Source organism: Entelurus aequoreus, linkage group LG04, assembly GCF_033978785.1.
Source record: "Entelurus aequoreus isolate RoL-2023_Sb linkage group LG04, RoL_Eaeq_v1.1, whole genome shotgun sequence".
Classification (NCBI taxonomy): Eukaryota; Metazoa; Chordata; class Actinopteri; order Syngnathiformes; family Syngnathidae; genus Entelurus; species Entelurus aequoreus.
In genome coordinates this window covers 68,465,447-68,479,438 of record NC_084734.1, presented here as the reverse complement: position 1 = coordinate 68,479,438, position 13,992 = coordinate 68,465,447, and the positions used below count along the sequence as shown (strand labels likewise).

Here is a 13,992-nt window from a genome sequence, read left to right as displayed (position 1 = left end):
TAATGTCAGATGGAGATTCTAAGGCCCTGTTTACACTAAGCCGGATAAGGTTATCCAGGGTAAATCACACCTAACCTTATCCTTGTCACCACACAGCAATGCCACCGTTTAAGACCCCCGGGCCCTCCGTCCGCCGGCGCAACGCGACCAAAACTATGAACGAACACATGTGGAGTTATGAACTTAACAAAACAAGGTGAAAAAAATGAAAACATGTTTTGTATTCTGGTTACTTCAAAATAGCCACCCTTTGCTCTAATTGCTTTGCTCACTCTTGGCATTCTCTCGATGAGCTTCAAGAGGTAGTCACCTGAAATGGTTTTCACTTCACAGGTGTCATAGTTTTGATGCCTTCAGTGAAAATCTACAATGTAAATAGTCCTAAGAATAAAGAAAACACATTGAAATGAGAAGGTGTGTCCAACATTTCGGCCTGTACTGTGCATATAATGAACACTTGAATTACAAAAGAAAGCAAATACATGGAGGGGAAGAAAGAAAAGTGATCCATATTAACCTTGTAGATTGTTTTATTTGGAAAAAGTTAACCTTTATCAGTGTGCCGTGTATAACCCAGTTTCCCCTGGGGGGAACAACGTTAATATATGTTTGATGAAAACATGATTATAAGACCGCCCGCCCCACAAGGAACCCGGACCCCACAAGCCCAACCCCCCAAGAGAGCACGGCGGGGCCCGCCCCAGGCCACCCCACTCAAGGTGGGCGCCCCAGTCTAGACGAACTACAATATGAGTGTGGAGGGGGTCGTGGTCTGCGGGCTTGCCGCAGAGCGGGGTGTGTAAGGACCGGCCTCGAAGCACAGCAGGCAGGTGATTGGATTACCCAGCTGGGGATGATCATCCAATCACCTGCCATGCTTATTGGCAGCAGCCGGTCCGAGAAACAGGAGTTGGAGTTGGAGTTGGACTTTGAGCCAGACAACCCACACATGCGCCCGAGACCACGCCGCAAGAGGGAGAGCAGCCGATTGACTGAACAGTTTCTGAAAAGAGTGCTGAACTGGCGCTAGGGCGCACAATAAAAATATTATTGCACCTGACTACCGGGCTCTCAAGAAGGTCTGTCGTGATCAGGGGAACCCACAAGAGGGCAACCTCTTCAATGAATTTATCCAATCCCGCTTTTTTCGGAGAAAGACATGGACAAATATTTTGTTGTATTAGAGCAGGTGGCAAATACTTTAAAATGACTTATAGAGGTTTGGCCACTTTTGAATAGATTGAGCAGTGCTGCCACCTAGCTAAAGGCTTAAGTATCGTTCTAACACAAATAGTAGAGTGTAGACGCAAATAATGGAAATATCCCTAACTGCCCGCCCCCCCAGGGGTATGTTACACACTATTTGACAAACATTGCCCTGTAAGGACTAAAATTTAGTGACAAATCTGTCTTTGAAGTCTTTTGAACTTCTAAACTATCATTCCTGTATTGTACTCACACTTTCTTACAGAGCCACCCTTGTCTATTATGAGCATAATGCCAGTCATTGTCCCCACTATATACTTTACCTCTTGATGGCCTCACTCTCGGACAAACACATTAAGGGTGGACTCATAATAGCTTGTGTGATGGATACCGGAGCATAATGAGCTCTTTATGAGACTTAAATCCAACTGTTAATCAATGCACATAGCAGGGCACTTTTTAATGCTACCTCCTAAGTAGTTTAAAATGAGCCTTCATTGAAAGGATTGACTCCTGTTTTGGACGGGGTGTCTCTCTTTCCCTCTATCTCTTTCTTTCAATCGTGCCAGCATGCAATTAGTTGAATGAATGAATGAATGAATTTATTTATTTCGGCAGACAGACATATAGCAACACTTCATCACTCTTTGTAGTTTGACAGACATGCAACGGCACCCGCCGAACAGGGATACGGGAAAAAAGCAAGAATGCTTATCCATGTCCCACCCCTAATTTACAATCAACTTATATGTTGGTTATATATGTTGGTTATTTAGTCCAAGTTTCAACAGCAGATTTGATGGATACATGACAATTTCAAAACAAGTATGACATATGATATTGGATGATATTGACAAGTCAGTATACAAACACCAATATGGATATAATAGCATTGAGTGACCATGAGATTAGCTCCATCTTGCCTGGGTATCTTTCGTCTTCTGAAGCCTTGTCTGGTGTGTTATGTCCCTTATTCCTCAGTGAGTTATTTTGCACCTGTGTGCCACATTTGAGATAGTCCAAACAACTAGTCATGTTGTTGATAGTTTCCCAACAACACATTTTTTACCGCAAGGTTGAACACTTTTAGGCTAGAAGGCAGTTTAATTTCTCCGCTCACATTGTCTCACAGTTTCACCCCCGCTATAGATAACGTTTGAGCCTTAAATGTGGAATTTACTAAGTTATGTTTGAATTTCAGGACACCCCTAAGTTCATGTGGACCATCTCTGAGTGAAAACAGACTCTGTATATTTGCAGGTTGAGCCCTTTGTGAGGCCATAAACATAACTTGAAGGCTACTGTATTGGATTATATCATGTAGTTTAAGAAAATTACTCATTACGAACAGTTACATCACACTTACAGAATCAAATGACGCCGTTGCCTTTGCTGTTCTTGCCTGCCCTGATGTTAACACATATACTCTTCAGACTGAGAGTTATGGAAATGTACTGCTCTGCTGTAATGTAGTGGGTGGACCAGACTTCCTGTAACCTCAAGCAAGAGAAAGCAAGCCAGTCTATTTATTACCTTAAATACCCCATACTGGCAGCTGCTTGGGGCACTGCTGTCAATTACTGCTGGTTGCTGTATTGTTGCACTTTGATCTTTAGCTGCTAATGTACTCGGTAGCTCCAGGCTCTTGCACTTGTATCATACCATATTAGCATCACCAAGTACAATCTGCATCCACAAGTATGCAATTTGAATATAATAAAAGCAGGATGGCTGACACAATGGGAATGGACAGCTGAAGCAGCATTTTTGATGCACAATTTTAGCAGTGTTGAAAGTTGCTTTATCAAGTTCATGAAACAAATCTGCGTGTGTGCATAGGTGCATCCAATCTGATTTTGTGCATTTGGATGTATGTGTATCTTGGTGTTTGTGAGGTTGTGTGTGCACTTCTTGGTCTGGTTGTGTTTGATTATCCCTTACAGTCGCAGAGGGAGGCGGATTCATTCGCACTCTGATAATGAGGGCGAGACTAGTAATGCCCTAAAGTCATTTCTCCCGTTCGTCATTCCTTCCTGTTGCATCTGTCGGCTTTTCGTTCCTGCGCACTTTTTCCTTTATTCCTTCTCATGTCCTTCTGTCGCTCATTGTTCTTCTTGTGTTCCTTTATTCTATGTCCCCTCTTGTCATCATTATTTTCTCTTTTGTATGTCTACATTCATGCAGTGCTGACACCAGCCAAATAGCAGGGAATGTTTTGCTGTTTTTTTATCATATATTTAAATTCCGATTGAACATTGTTCAGAAGTCTTACTAATAGTTGCTTGTCTCTTTAGACCTTAAGCAGGGATGTCAAACTTGTTTTCATTGAGGGCCACATGGCAGTTATGGCTGCCACCAGAGGGCCGCTTGTAACAGTGAATAATGTATGATTTCATTATTAATTATATAGACATATTTTTGGTAACACTTTAGTATGGGGAACATATTCACCATTAATTAGGTGCTTATTAACAAATTAGCAACATATTGGCTCTTAATTAGTCATTATTAAGTACTTATTAATGCCTTATCCTGCATGGCCTTATTATACAACCAGTAAGCCATTAACTAAGAGTCTTCCCTCAATAACCTCAGAATTATTGCTTATTAGTACTAAGTAAGGAAGTTGTTGTATATGATTCTCCTTTTAATACCACTTAATGGATATGGTCTGTACTCACATAACAAAACACAAAACTACAATAACTCTAACCCCTAACCCAGTGGTCGGCAACCCAAAATGTTGAAAGAGCCATATTGGACCAAAAATACAAAAACAAATCTGTCTGGAGCCGCAAAAAATTAAAAGCCATATTACATACAGATAGTGTGTCATGAGATATACATTGAATTGAGAGGACTTAAAGGAAACTAAATGAGCTGAAATATACCTGCAAATGAGGCATAATGATGCAATATGTACATACAGCTAGCCTAAATAGCATGTTAGCATTGATTAGCTTGCAGTCATGCAGTGACCAAATATGTCTGATTAGCACTCCACACAAGTCAATAACATCAACAAAACTCACCTCTGTGCATTCACGCACAACCTTAAAAGTTTGGTGGACAAAATGAGACAGAAAAAAAAGTGGCATAAAAGACGTCCTAGAAAGTCGGAGAAATTTATACATGTAAACAAACTACGGTGAGTTCAAGGACCACCACAATTAGTAGGACAAAACGGCGCTCGCCAAATACTCGAATCAGTGAAGCATGTTTAATATAAACATTGTGCTTTATAACAATTAGGGAGGTTTGTGTCATGTTTGTCCTCCTACAGAAACCATATTAAAAAAAATATATACATTTTTTTCCCCTCATCTTTTTCCATTTTTCATACATTTTTTATATAGCTCCAGAGAGCCACTAGGGCGGCGCTAAAGAGCCGCATGCGGCTCTAGAGCCGTGGGTTGCCGACCCCTGCCCTAACCCTAACCCTAACCCTAACCCTTAAGGCTTTGTTACTTACAATATGTTCCCCTAAAGTCCAAATAACTCTAAATTAAGTCTTTGTTACTTAGAATATGTTCCCCATACTAAAGTGTTACCATATTTTTTAAGTAGACTGTCGAATTTACAGTAAAAACTTAACATTTACAAAATGTTACTATAAAATAGTGTTTTTTTTAATTTCTTACAACATTTTACGGTAAATATAAAAACAGTAACACCGTTTTGTTTTTTGTTTTTTATGGAATAAGTTGGCAGCTTAGTTGCCAGAATTTTACTATTAAATTGGTTTTTACAACATTATATTGTTAATGGAAAAACAGTTCAAGTTCCTTTTTTATTCTGGCAATTTAGCTGCCAATTTTTCTACCGTAAAAACAAATGTATCGTTGTTCCATTTACAGTAATACACCAATAAAAAACAAGATTTTACTGTAAAAATATGGCAGCTCAGTCAACAGAATTTAACGCAAAAAACTGGTAGTTTTTTCAATTTACAGTATTATGCTGTAAAGAACACCATAAAATGTATTGTCATTTTTAATAATTTGATGGGTAGTTTGCTGTAAAATCATAAGTCAAGCAGATATTTAAGTATTTATTTTTATTTAGACAAAAAAACGTTTGGAAATTATGATAACATACTGTAATGTTTGTTGCAATAATGGATACTATTAAAGTATAGAAGGCATGCAATTTCAAGCAATGCATAAATGTTTTCTGTCAAAATTAAAAAAATCAATTACATTTAGTGAGAAAATATTAAGTACTTTATTGACACATATTTCCAGGTGTTTGCGGGCCAGATAAAATTATGTCGCGGGCCAAATCTGGCCCCCGGGCCTTGAGTTTGATACCTCTGACCTAAAGGCAGGCATATTTCCACCACGGCATCCCTCATTAATACTCATACATTGCATATTTTCCTGCTACACTGAAGCCAAGATGTCCATTCACATTACTTAGTTTTCTGACCAAGAGAGAATACATTTATTTCATGACAACCCTTTCCCTTTGTTTATATTTTTCAGGTGACTAACAGTGGAGATTACCTCTAGTGAGGCCAACCAGAAGTTGTATCTACCCAATACCTGCATCCACACACACTAGCATGGATCTGAAGGACCGAAGGCAACGCTCTATGACCAGCTCCAAAGACTCCCCTTACAACACCTCACCCCTGGATGCAGATGAATGCCGCGTGCCGACCCAGAAGTCTTACAGTTCCAGCGAAACGCTCAAGGCTTTCGAGCACGAGCACAGGCTGCATTACAGTGGCTGTGTGACTGACCTTGTTCACCACGAGGCTGATGAGTACTCAAGACAAGGTGAGTCTGTGGAAAAATAAAAAAAAAGAATTGAGAGATTATTCATACTGTGCTGGACACATTCCATGTTCAACCAAATGGTGAATATCTTTGCCAAGGTCAGTCATCACCGAATTGTGCACCTTTTAGATAACCACTTTATGCATATGCCGACATTCTCATAATTGTATTCATAATTAACTGATAAATTAGGGAAACTGTTGCAAAAATGTCCCATGTCCCCCAGCTTTCACATAATCCTTGATCCAACCTATGACATCTCTACTTTGCCTATGTGGGAGTGTTCCGATCAGGGATTTATGCTGCGGATTCTGTTACCAATCAGTCATGAGTGAGATTGTTCGTTACCGATACCAATACTAATCACATGCATTTTTTTGAAAATGCACAAGTAATAGTCCATACCCACATTTGGATATTGATCTAATACTATGTAGTTACAGAGGCAGTATTGGCCACTTTTGATACCAATACAATTAGGGATGGGAATTGAAAATATTTTACCGGTTCCGAGTCCACTTTCGATTTTGCTTAACGAGTCGGTTCCTTAACGGTTCTCTTATCAATTCTTTTTTTTTTTTAAAGAGAAAAAATGGTGGATTAGGAATTTTTTTTTTAGTATAAAGGGAACATGACCTCGCAAAGCTTACAGAGAGGTCTCAAGAGACACATACGTAGTATAGAAGAAAAAAATAACCTATTTTGTAAATAAATATAAGAAATTAATATTATTCTGTAGAATTTAATCACGTGCAAATTACACAAGAATATAACATTTAGTAACATGTAATATTAACTTATTACATGCAAAGTGAAATATGTCAAGCCTTTATTGGTTATGATTTTGATGATTATGGCTTACAGTTTATGAAAACTTTGAACTGAAATTCTCAGAAAATGTAAGGTTTCAAAAACTGTAAACCATGATGATCAGAATTATAACACATAGAGGCTTGACATATCTCACGTTGCATGTAATAAGTTAATATCACATATTCGTTTCACATTGGAAGTTAATTGCTGACATGGATGGACTTATACACCGCATTCTAATTTTATGAGTTTCACTCGTCCTGAGTAGTCCTGGGTTCAATCCTGCGCTCTGGATCTTTCTGTGTGGAGTTTGCATGTTCTTCCCGTGACTGCGTGGGTTCCATCCGGGTACTCCGGCTTCCTCCCACCTCCAAAGACATGCACCTGGGGATAGGTTGATTGGCAACACTAAATTGGCCCTAGTGTGTGAATGTAAGTGTGAATGTTGTCCGTCTATCTGTGTTGGCCCTGCGATGAGGTGGCGACTTGTCCAGGGTGTAGACCGCCTTCCGCCCGAATGCAGCTGAGATTGGCTCCATTACCCCCCGCAACCCCAAAAGGGGCAAGCGGTAGAAAATGGATGGATGGATGGATGGCACTTGTATAATATAATGACTGAGAGAAAATCTGGTTGCAGGAAAACATGCAACTTTTCTCTGACCACAATTGAACATTCACCTACCGAAAATGCAAACTTTTGACCACAAACTTCGTCACTGCTCGGTGACATTCGTCTAGCGACAGACGTAAACCGGCGCAAGGACTGCCCGCTCAGGGCCAGTCAGAATAGGTCCCTCGTCATGCTCATCTAAATGAGAAGGCATTTATTTCAATTTAACAAATAATACCGCCAACATAATAGGAGGTGTTAGTTAGTACCTGTTGTATTCAGATGCTGTGCTAGCGTTACTGCTGCTGCGATGAGATCGGAGCAGTTCAAAACGCGACCTTAATTTATAATTATTGCACGCTGTGTGTTCAAATGTTTCAGCATATTGCTTGCATGTCCTCCTCTTCATGAACGAGCAGCCTTATGATTATTACAAGTAGCGCTGTTGCTATCTTTTCTTGTAAAATGTAGTCAACTGAAAAGCCTTTGTTGAGATCTGATGTCACTACGCAACTTCACCCCCACCCGGTAGGACCGATAAAATAACTATTTGAATAAATGGTAAGCGATTCCAAGGAATTCATACATTGGGAACCGATTCTGAACAAAAACTGGTTTTCGATTCCCATCTCTTGATACAATAATCAATCAATCCCCTTACATGTACGCCTGGCTGTTAGTAAGCAGCAGAGTACAACAGGCATTGGAAGGCATTAATCTGCATTGGCCAATCACATACATTTTCCCCGGAAATTGGCCGATACTGATTGTGGCCGATCGAAGGGCACATCCCTAGAAATTATATTATTTTGTGTTTAAAGTGTGCAACATTAAAGATGTGACTGGAATATATTTTTTACTCCTCCATATAAGTAAAGTAAACAGGAAAAATACATTGCAAACCAACTCTTAGCAAAGCTGCCAATACCAACATCTAGTACCAGGTCATACATTTATATGGAAAATACATAGGCCGCTGCAAGACCAACACGGGTAAATGGGGCTATGTTGATGCAACAAATTTAGCTGGCGGGTGTGAAACATCTAAGCAATACATGCAACACCTGTTGAGATGCCCACTCCTAAATGCCAAATGCAGATTGGAGGATCAAATGGCTGCCAATGAGAAGGCTCTGCATTGCTCAAGAGAAAAAAATATTATGGTAATGGATGATGGACACGAAAGTAGAAGTAAAGATTTATTATCACGTATATATTTTTAGAACATTGTCCGAGTGGGTGTCACAGTACACATTGCTGCCGTGCGGGTGGGATTCTTAGATATGTGCCGGTGTTCTAGCAAGACATGCTCCCCATTTGAATTCATGCGCACCCTACATCTGTGCATGCATATGAGTCCTAGGCCTGTGGAAATGTAAATGCACAATGAAGGAATCTTTAAAGGCCTACTGAAATGCGATTTTCTTATTCAAACGGGGATAGCAGGTCCATTCTATGTGTCATACTTGATCATTTCGTGATGTTGCCATATTTTTGCTGAAAAGATTTAGTAGAGAACATCGATGATAAAGTTTGCATCTTTTGGTCGCTGATAAAAAAGCCTTGCCTGTACCGGAAGTAGCAGACGATATGCGCGTGACGTCACAGGTTGTGGAGCTCCTCACATCCGCACATTGTTTACAATCATGGCCACCAGCAGCGAGAGCGATTCGGATTGAGAAAGCGATAATTTCCCCATTAATTTGAGCGAGGATGAAAGATTTGTGGATGAGGAAAGTGAGAGTGAAGGACTAGAGGGCAGTGGGAGCGATTCAGATAGGGAAGATGCTGTGAGAGGCGGGTGGGACCTGATATTCAGCTGGGAATGACTAAAACAGTAAATAAACACAAGACATGTATATACTCTGTTAGCCACAACACAACCAGGCTTATATTTAATATGCCACAAATAAATCCCGCATAACAAACACCTCCCACCTCCCGTCCATATACCCCGCCAATACAACTCAAACACCCGCACAACGCACTCAATCCCATAGCCCAAAGTACCGTTCACCTCCCCAAAGTTCATACAGCACATATATTTCCCCAAAGTCCCCAAAGTTACGTATGTGACATGCACATAGCGGCACGCACGTACGGGCAAGTGATCAAATGTTTGGAAGCCGCAGCTGCGTACTCACGGTACCGCGTCTGTGTATCCAACTCAAAGTCCTCCTGGTAAGAGTCTCTGTTGTCCCAGTTCTCCACAGGCCAATGGTAAAGCTTGACTGTCATCTTTCGGGAATGTAAACAATGAAACACCGGCTGTGTTATCCGGCACAACAGTCAGTGGGTGCATTCTACGGCGGAGGTGCGTTATCTGGCACAACACCTGCCGCAATACACCACTTCCCACCTACAGCTTTCTTTTTTGCTGTCTCCATTGTTCATTGAACAAATTGCAAAAGATTCACCAACTCAGATGTCCAGAATACTGTGTAATTTTGCGATGAAAACAGACAACTTAATAGCTGGCCACCTTGCTGTCCCAAAATGTCCTCTACAATCCGTGACGTCACGCGCAGGCGTCATCATACCGAGACGTTTTCAGCAGGATATTTCGCGCAAAATTTAAAATTGCACTTTAGTAAGCTAACCCGGCCGTATTGGCATGTGTTGCAATGTTAAGATTTCATCATTGATATATAAACTATCAGACTGCGTGGTCGGTAGTAGTGGGTTTCAGTAGGCCTTTAATGTGAGTACATTTGTTACACTAAATAACACAATGTTTTTGTATTTTGTCATTTATTATACCTGTTTCACACTACAAACTAGGGCTGGGTGATATATCGAATATACTCGATATATCGCGGGTTTGTCTCTGTGCGATATAGAAAATGACTATAACGTGATATTCGAGTATACGTTCTCACGCAGTTGTTTTCAGCTACGGGCATTACACTACTTGCATTTCTCACTCTTTCTTGTCTCTCCTTCTCACAGAGAGATAAAGCAAGCGCACCTTCTTACATACGACACATGCTGTCGCGCGTGCAACATCATACACTCTCGCGGAGCAGAGGCATGGGTAACGTTAGCTGTGATGCTAACAGAGCGGTGCGAGTGGTAATATGAGAGAAAGAAGGTGCGAATCTGGTAACAAATAAAGGAAGAATAATTAATTCCCAAGAAAAACAGCACAGGGTCCATCGTCTGGCGGTGGTTTGGCTTCAAGCGGAAATATGTTGAACAGACAACCGTAATATTTCCAGTATGTGGCAAAAAGTAGCATCATTTGAAAAGTCACCCGCTAGAGAATGAAGAGTGCTTGAAACTCCACATGTCAACATCTCCATTCCAGATCAACACCGTATGAAAAAAAAAATCAATAACAGAAGGAGATAACGTCCACATAGCGAATGACATACACAAATTGATTTCCTATTATGCAGCTCTTTTTTATTTGACAGTTATTGAAATATCTTGTGTGACATCATGCACAAAAGTGCACTTTATTTGTTTTAAACTGTTGTAGTGGCGTTCTGTACAAAAAGTGCACTTTAATTTAGTGTTGTTTTAATAAGTCATCTTAGTGACATCATGCACAAAAGTGCACTCATAGCTTGTTTTAAAATGTCTCTGACAATCTTGCACTTTCTGTTTTGGAAATGACATGAATGTTTGTGCCACTGCTTAATAACTGTTTAATAAATACAGTTTTGGTCAATTGACTTAGTTGTGATTTCCCTCTCTGCATTAAAGTTTAAAATGAGCATATAATGCAGTATGAACAAGAATGTTTTAATGTAGACACATAGAATCATCATACTGCTGTGATTATATGCATCAAGTGTTCATTCAAGGCTAAGGCAAAATATTGAGATATATATTGTGTATCGTGACATGGCCTAAAAATATTGAGATATTAATAAAAGGCCATATCGCCCAGCCCTACTACAAACTATTAAACGATAAATTGTACGATTAATTAGGTTATGGTTTTAAGATGGTGAAAATAAAGTGCTGTAAGTCCAGCCATCCATTTTCTACCGCTTGTTCCTCTCATGCTTGGAAAAAACCCAGAACCTAATAAATCAGACATTTGATTATTTGTAAGTTGAAACATATATATTAAAAAAAAAATACAGCGTATAAACTGATTCAGTGTAATGATTGTATTTACGTGAACGTAATTACATTTCCGCATTCATTGGATTCATACACATCAGCAGATGCACAAGGTGCATGAATTCTAATGGGGAGCACGTTTCGCCAGATAACTGTGAGGTTCCGTCAAACATGTGATATACTCGCTGTAGCAAACCCCAACGAAAAGAAGTCTAAAGACAAACGACAGCAAAAGGGTTTCTTGCAAGGACAGTTTGGCAACCTATTATTGTAATCACTCAGTGTAACTGTTGCAGTGTGTCTGCTCTCGAGAAAGTTAGCCGACAGGCCATTGTTAAAAGGCGCTCCTGCTCTTTCAAGCATATTTTTAAAATATATATTGCATACATAGGCACAAGAAACAGGCTGCGTTGATCCCTGACTGGTGAAAGTAGTCAGACTCAATGGGATTGATTGATCCACATGTATAGAGCTCTACAAAAAATAAACTAGCGATAGAAAAACATTTTTTTAAACAGGTTCAAGCCTGTACAACAGCATTCAGAAGGGGAATATTATAAAATAACAGTCATGTTGCTCGACGGAGACACAAGGTACAGCATGGAAAAAAAAGAGGATTGATTGGCATCATGGATGAAAGACTGAAAGTCAGTGGTGTGTGCTGGACATACTCCACTGCTGCACCGAGCTGACATTGCACCAGGCGATGGCTGGTCGATACCAACGTCCTCACAGCCTATCAGCTCCATCAAAAGACCGGAGCCACAGATGCATCGTGGGAAGTGTGGCCACAGGAGACCAACAGTGTTGCAGCACCATAAGGACTGTGACACCACAGGAGGAGTAGAGCTCAGAAGACAAAGTGAGAAAAGCAGCAGATAAATAGTTTACAACCAGACACATTCATATTATAACGACAAATTGGAGATTAGGTATTGGTACCATGCTGTTTTGTTATTTTGAACAGATTGTATTTTAAGTAGCAAGATGTCAACTGGCATCTGAAACTTCCATCTTGTATAGATCATAGTCTGACTTTTTTTTTTTCCTTTTTAAGATTAAGATTAAAGTACCAATGATTGTCACACACACACTAGATGTGGTGAAATGTGTCCTCTGCATTTGTCCCATCCCCTTGGGGAGCAGTGGGCAGCAGCGGCGCCGCGCCCGGGAATCATTTTGGTGATTTAACCCCCAACTCCAACCCTTTGTTGCTGAGTGCCAAGCAGGGAGGTTATGGGTCCCATTTGTATAGTCTTTGGTATGACTCGGCTGGGATTTGAACTCCAACCTACCGATCTCAGGGCGGACACTCTAACCACTTTTCACTGCTTAGTTGACTGAAATGCAACGTCGGAGGACTAAATTAAGATAATACTCTGTTTTAATGAATATTTGACATATTTAAGATGGGAACATTTATATTTAAGCCAAATAGTTACTGTACTAAATAATGGATCGACTGATTTGGCTGTGCTGTCAAATTTGATGATTAAATTATAATGATATAGTGCTTCCAGTTGGGTGGGTATGCTGCTCGCAGAACATTTTGTAACCGCTTTTGCACAAAAATAAAGTTGTGTCAGCATAACTGATTCAAGGTTCTGTGTTCTGTGGTGTGGCGATACACTTGATGTTATGTACTTACACATACGACATAATCAACAATAGTTACAAGTTTTAAACAAAATTGGGACGTCCATTACAAAACTACTGATGAACATAAAATCTACAATTCACATGATTATGTCTTTGTTTTAAGCATTCTGAATGAAGCCCCATTTTAAGTTGTCTCCTGCAGAATAGTTAGATTTACTAGGCAAGGCAAGGCAACTTTATTTGTATAGCGCTTTTCATACACAAGGCATACTCAAAGTGCTTCACAGACAACAAAGTGAAATGAAAGAAAATAAAAGCAAAATTAAAATGCAGACAATAAAAATAAAAACAGTGCAGACGTTAAAAGTTAAAAGATTAAAAGATTTAGCTGAAAGCTAAGGTGAACATAAAAGTCTTCAGTCTAGTTTTAAAAGTAGTGAGAGTTGGGGAGAGTCTGACATCTTCAGGAAGTTTATTCCAGCTATGTGTTGCATAGTGACTGAATGATGATCTCCCTTGATTTGAGTTTACTCTGGGAACCGCTAACAGATTGGTCTCAGAAGATCTTAGTGATCTAGAGGGCGTATATAGTGGGAGCATATCAGTGATATACTTGGGCCCTAGACCATGTAGTGATTTATATGTGAGCAGGAGGATTTTGAAATCTATTCTCTGATGTACAGGGAGCCAATGTAAGGATTTAAGAATTGGTGTAATGTGCTCACATTTTTTGGTCTTTGTTAGAACTCTAGCAGCAGCGTTCTGAACAAGCTGTAGCTGCCTGACAGTTTTTTTGGGAAGACCTGCAAGGAGACCATTACAATAGTCTAGCCTACTGGTAATAAAGGCATGTACAAGTTTTTCTAAGTCTTGAGCTGACATGAGCCCTCTAAGTCTTTTACTAAACAG

The 13,992-nt window shown here is 40.0% G+C and overlaps 1 protein-coding gene across 11 annotated transcripts in view; it reads left to right on the top strand.

Annotated features, from left to right (window-relative positions):
* Positions 1-13,992, top strand: part of tenm2a (teneurin transmembrane protein 2a) — a 639,454-nt gene that overhangs the window by 152,242 nt on the left and 473,220 nt on the right. For all 11 annotated transcript variants that reach the window (XM_062045574.1, XM_062045572.1, XM_062045573.1 and 8 more), the window contains exon 2: positions 5,691-5,987. In XM_062045574.1, the coding sequence (XP_061901558.1) occupies positions 5,771-5,987 (217 nt within the window). In that variant the 5' untranslated portion in view covers positions 5,691-5,770. The remainder of the gene's footprint in view (positions 1-5,690; positions 5,988-13,992) is intronic.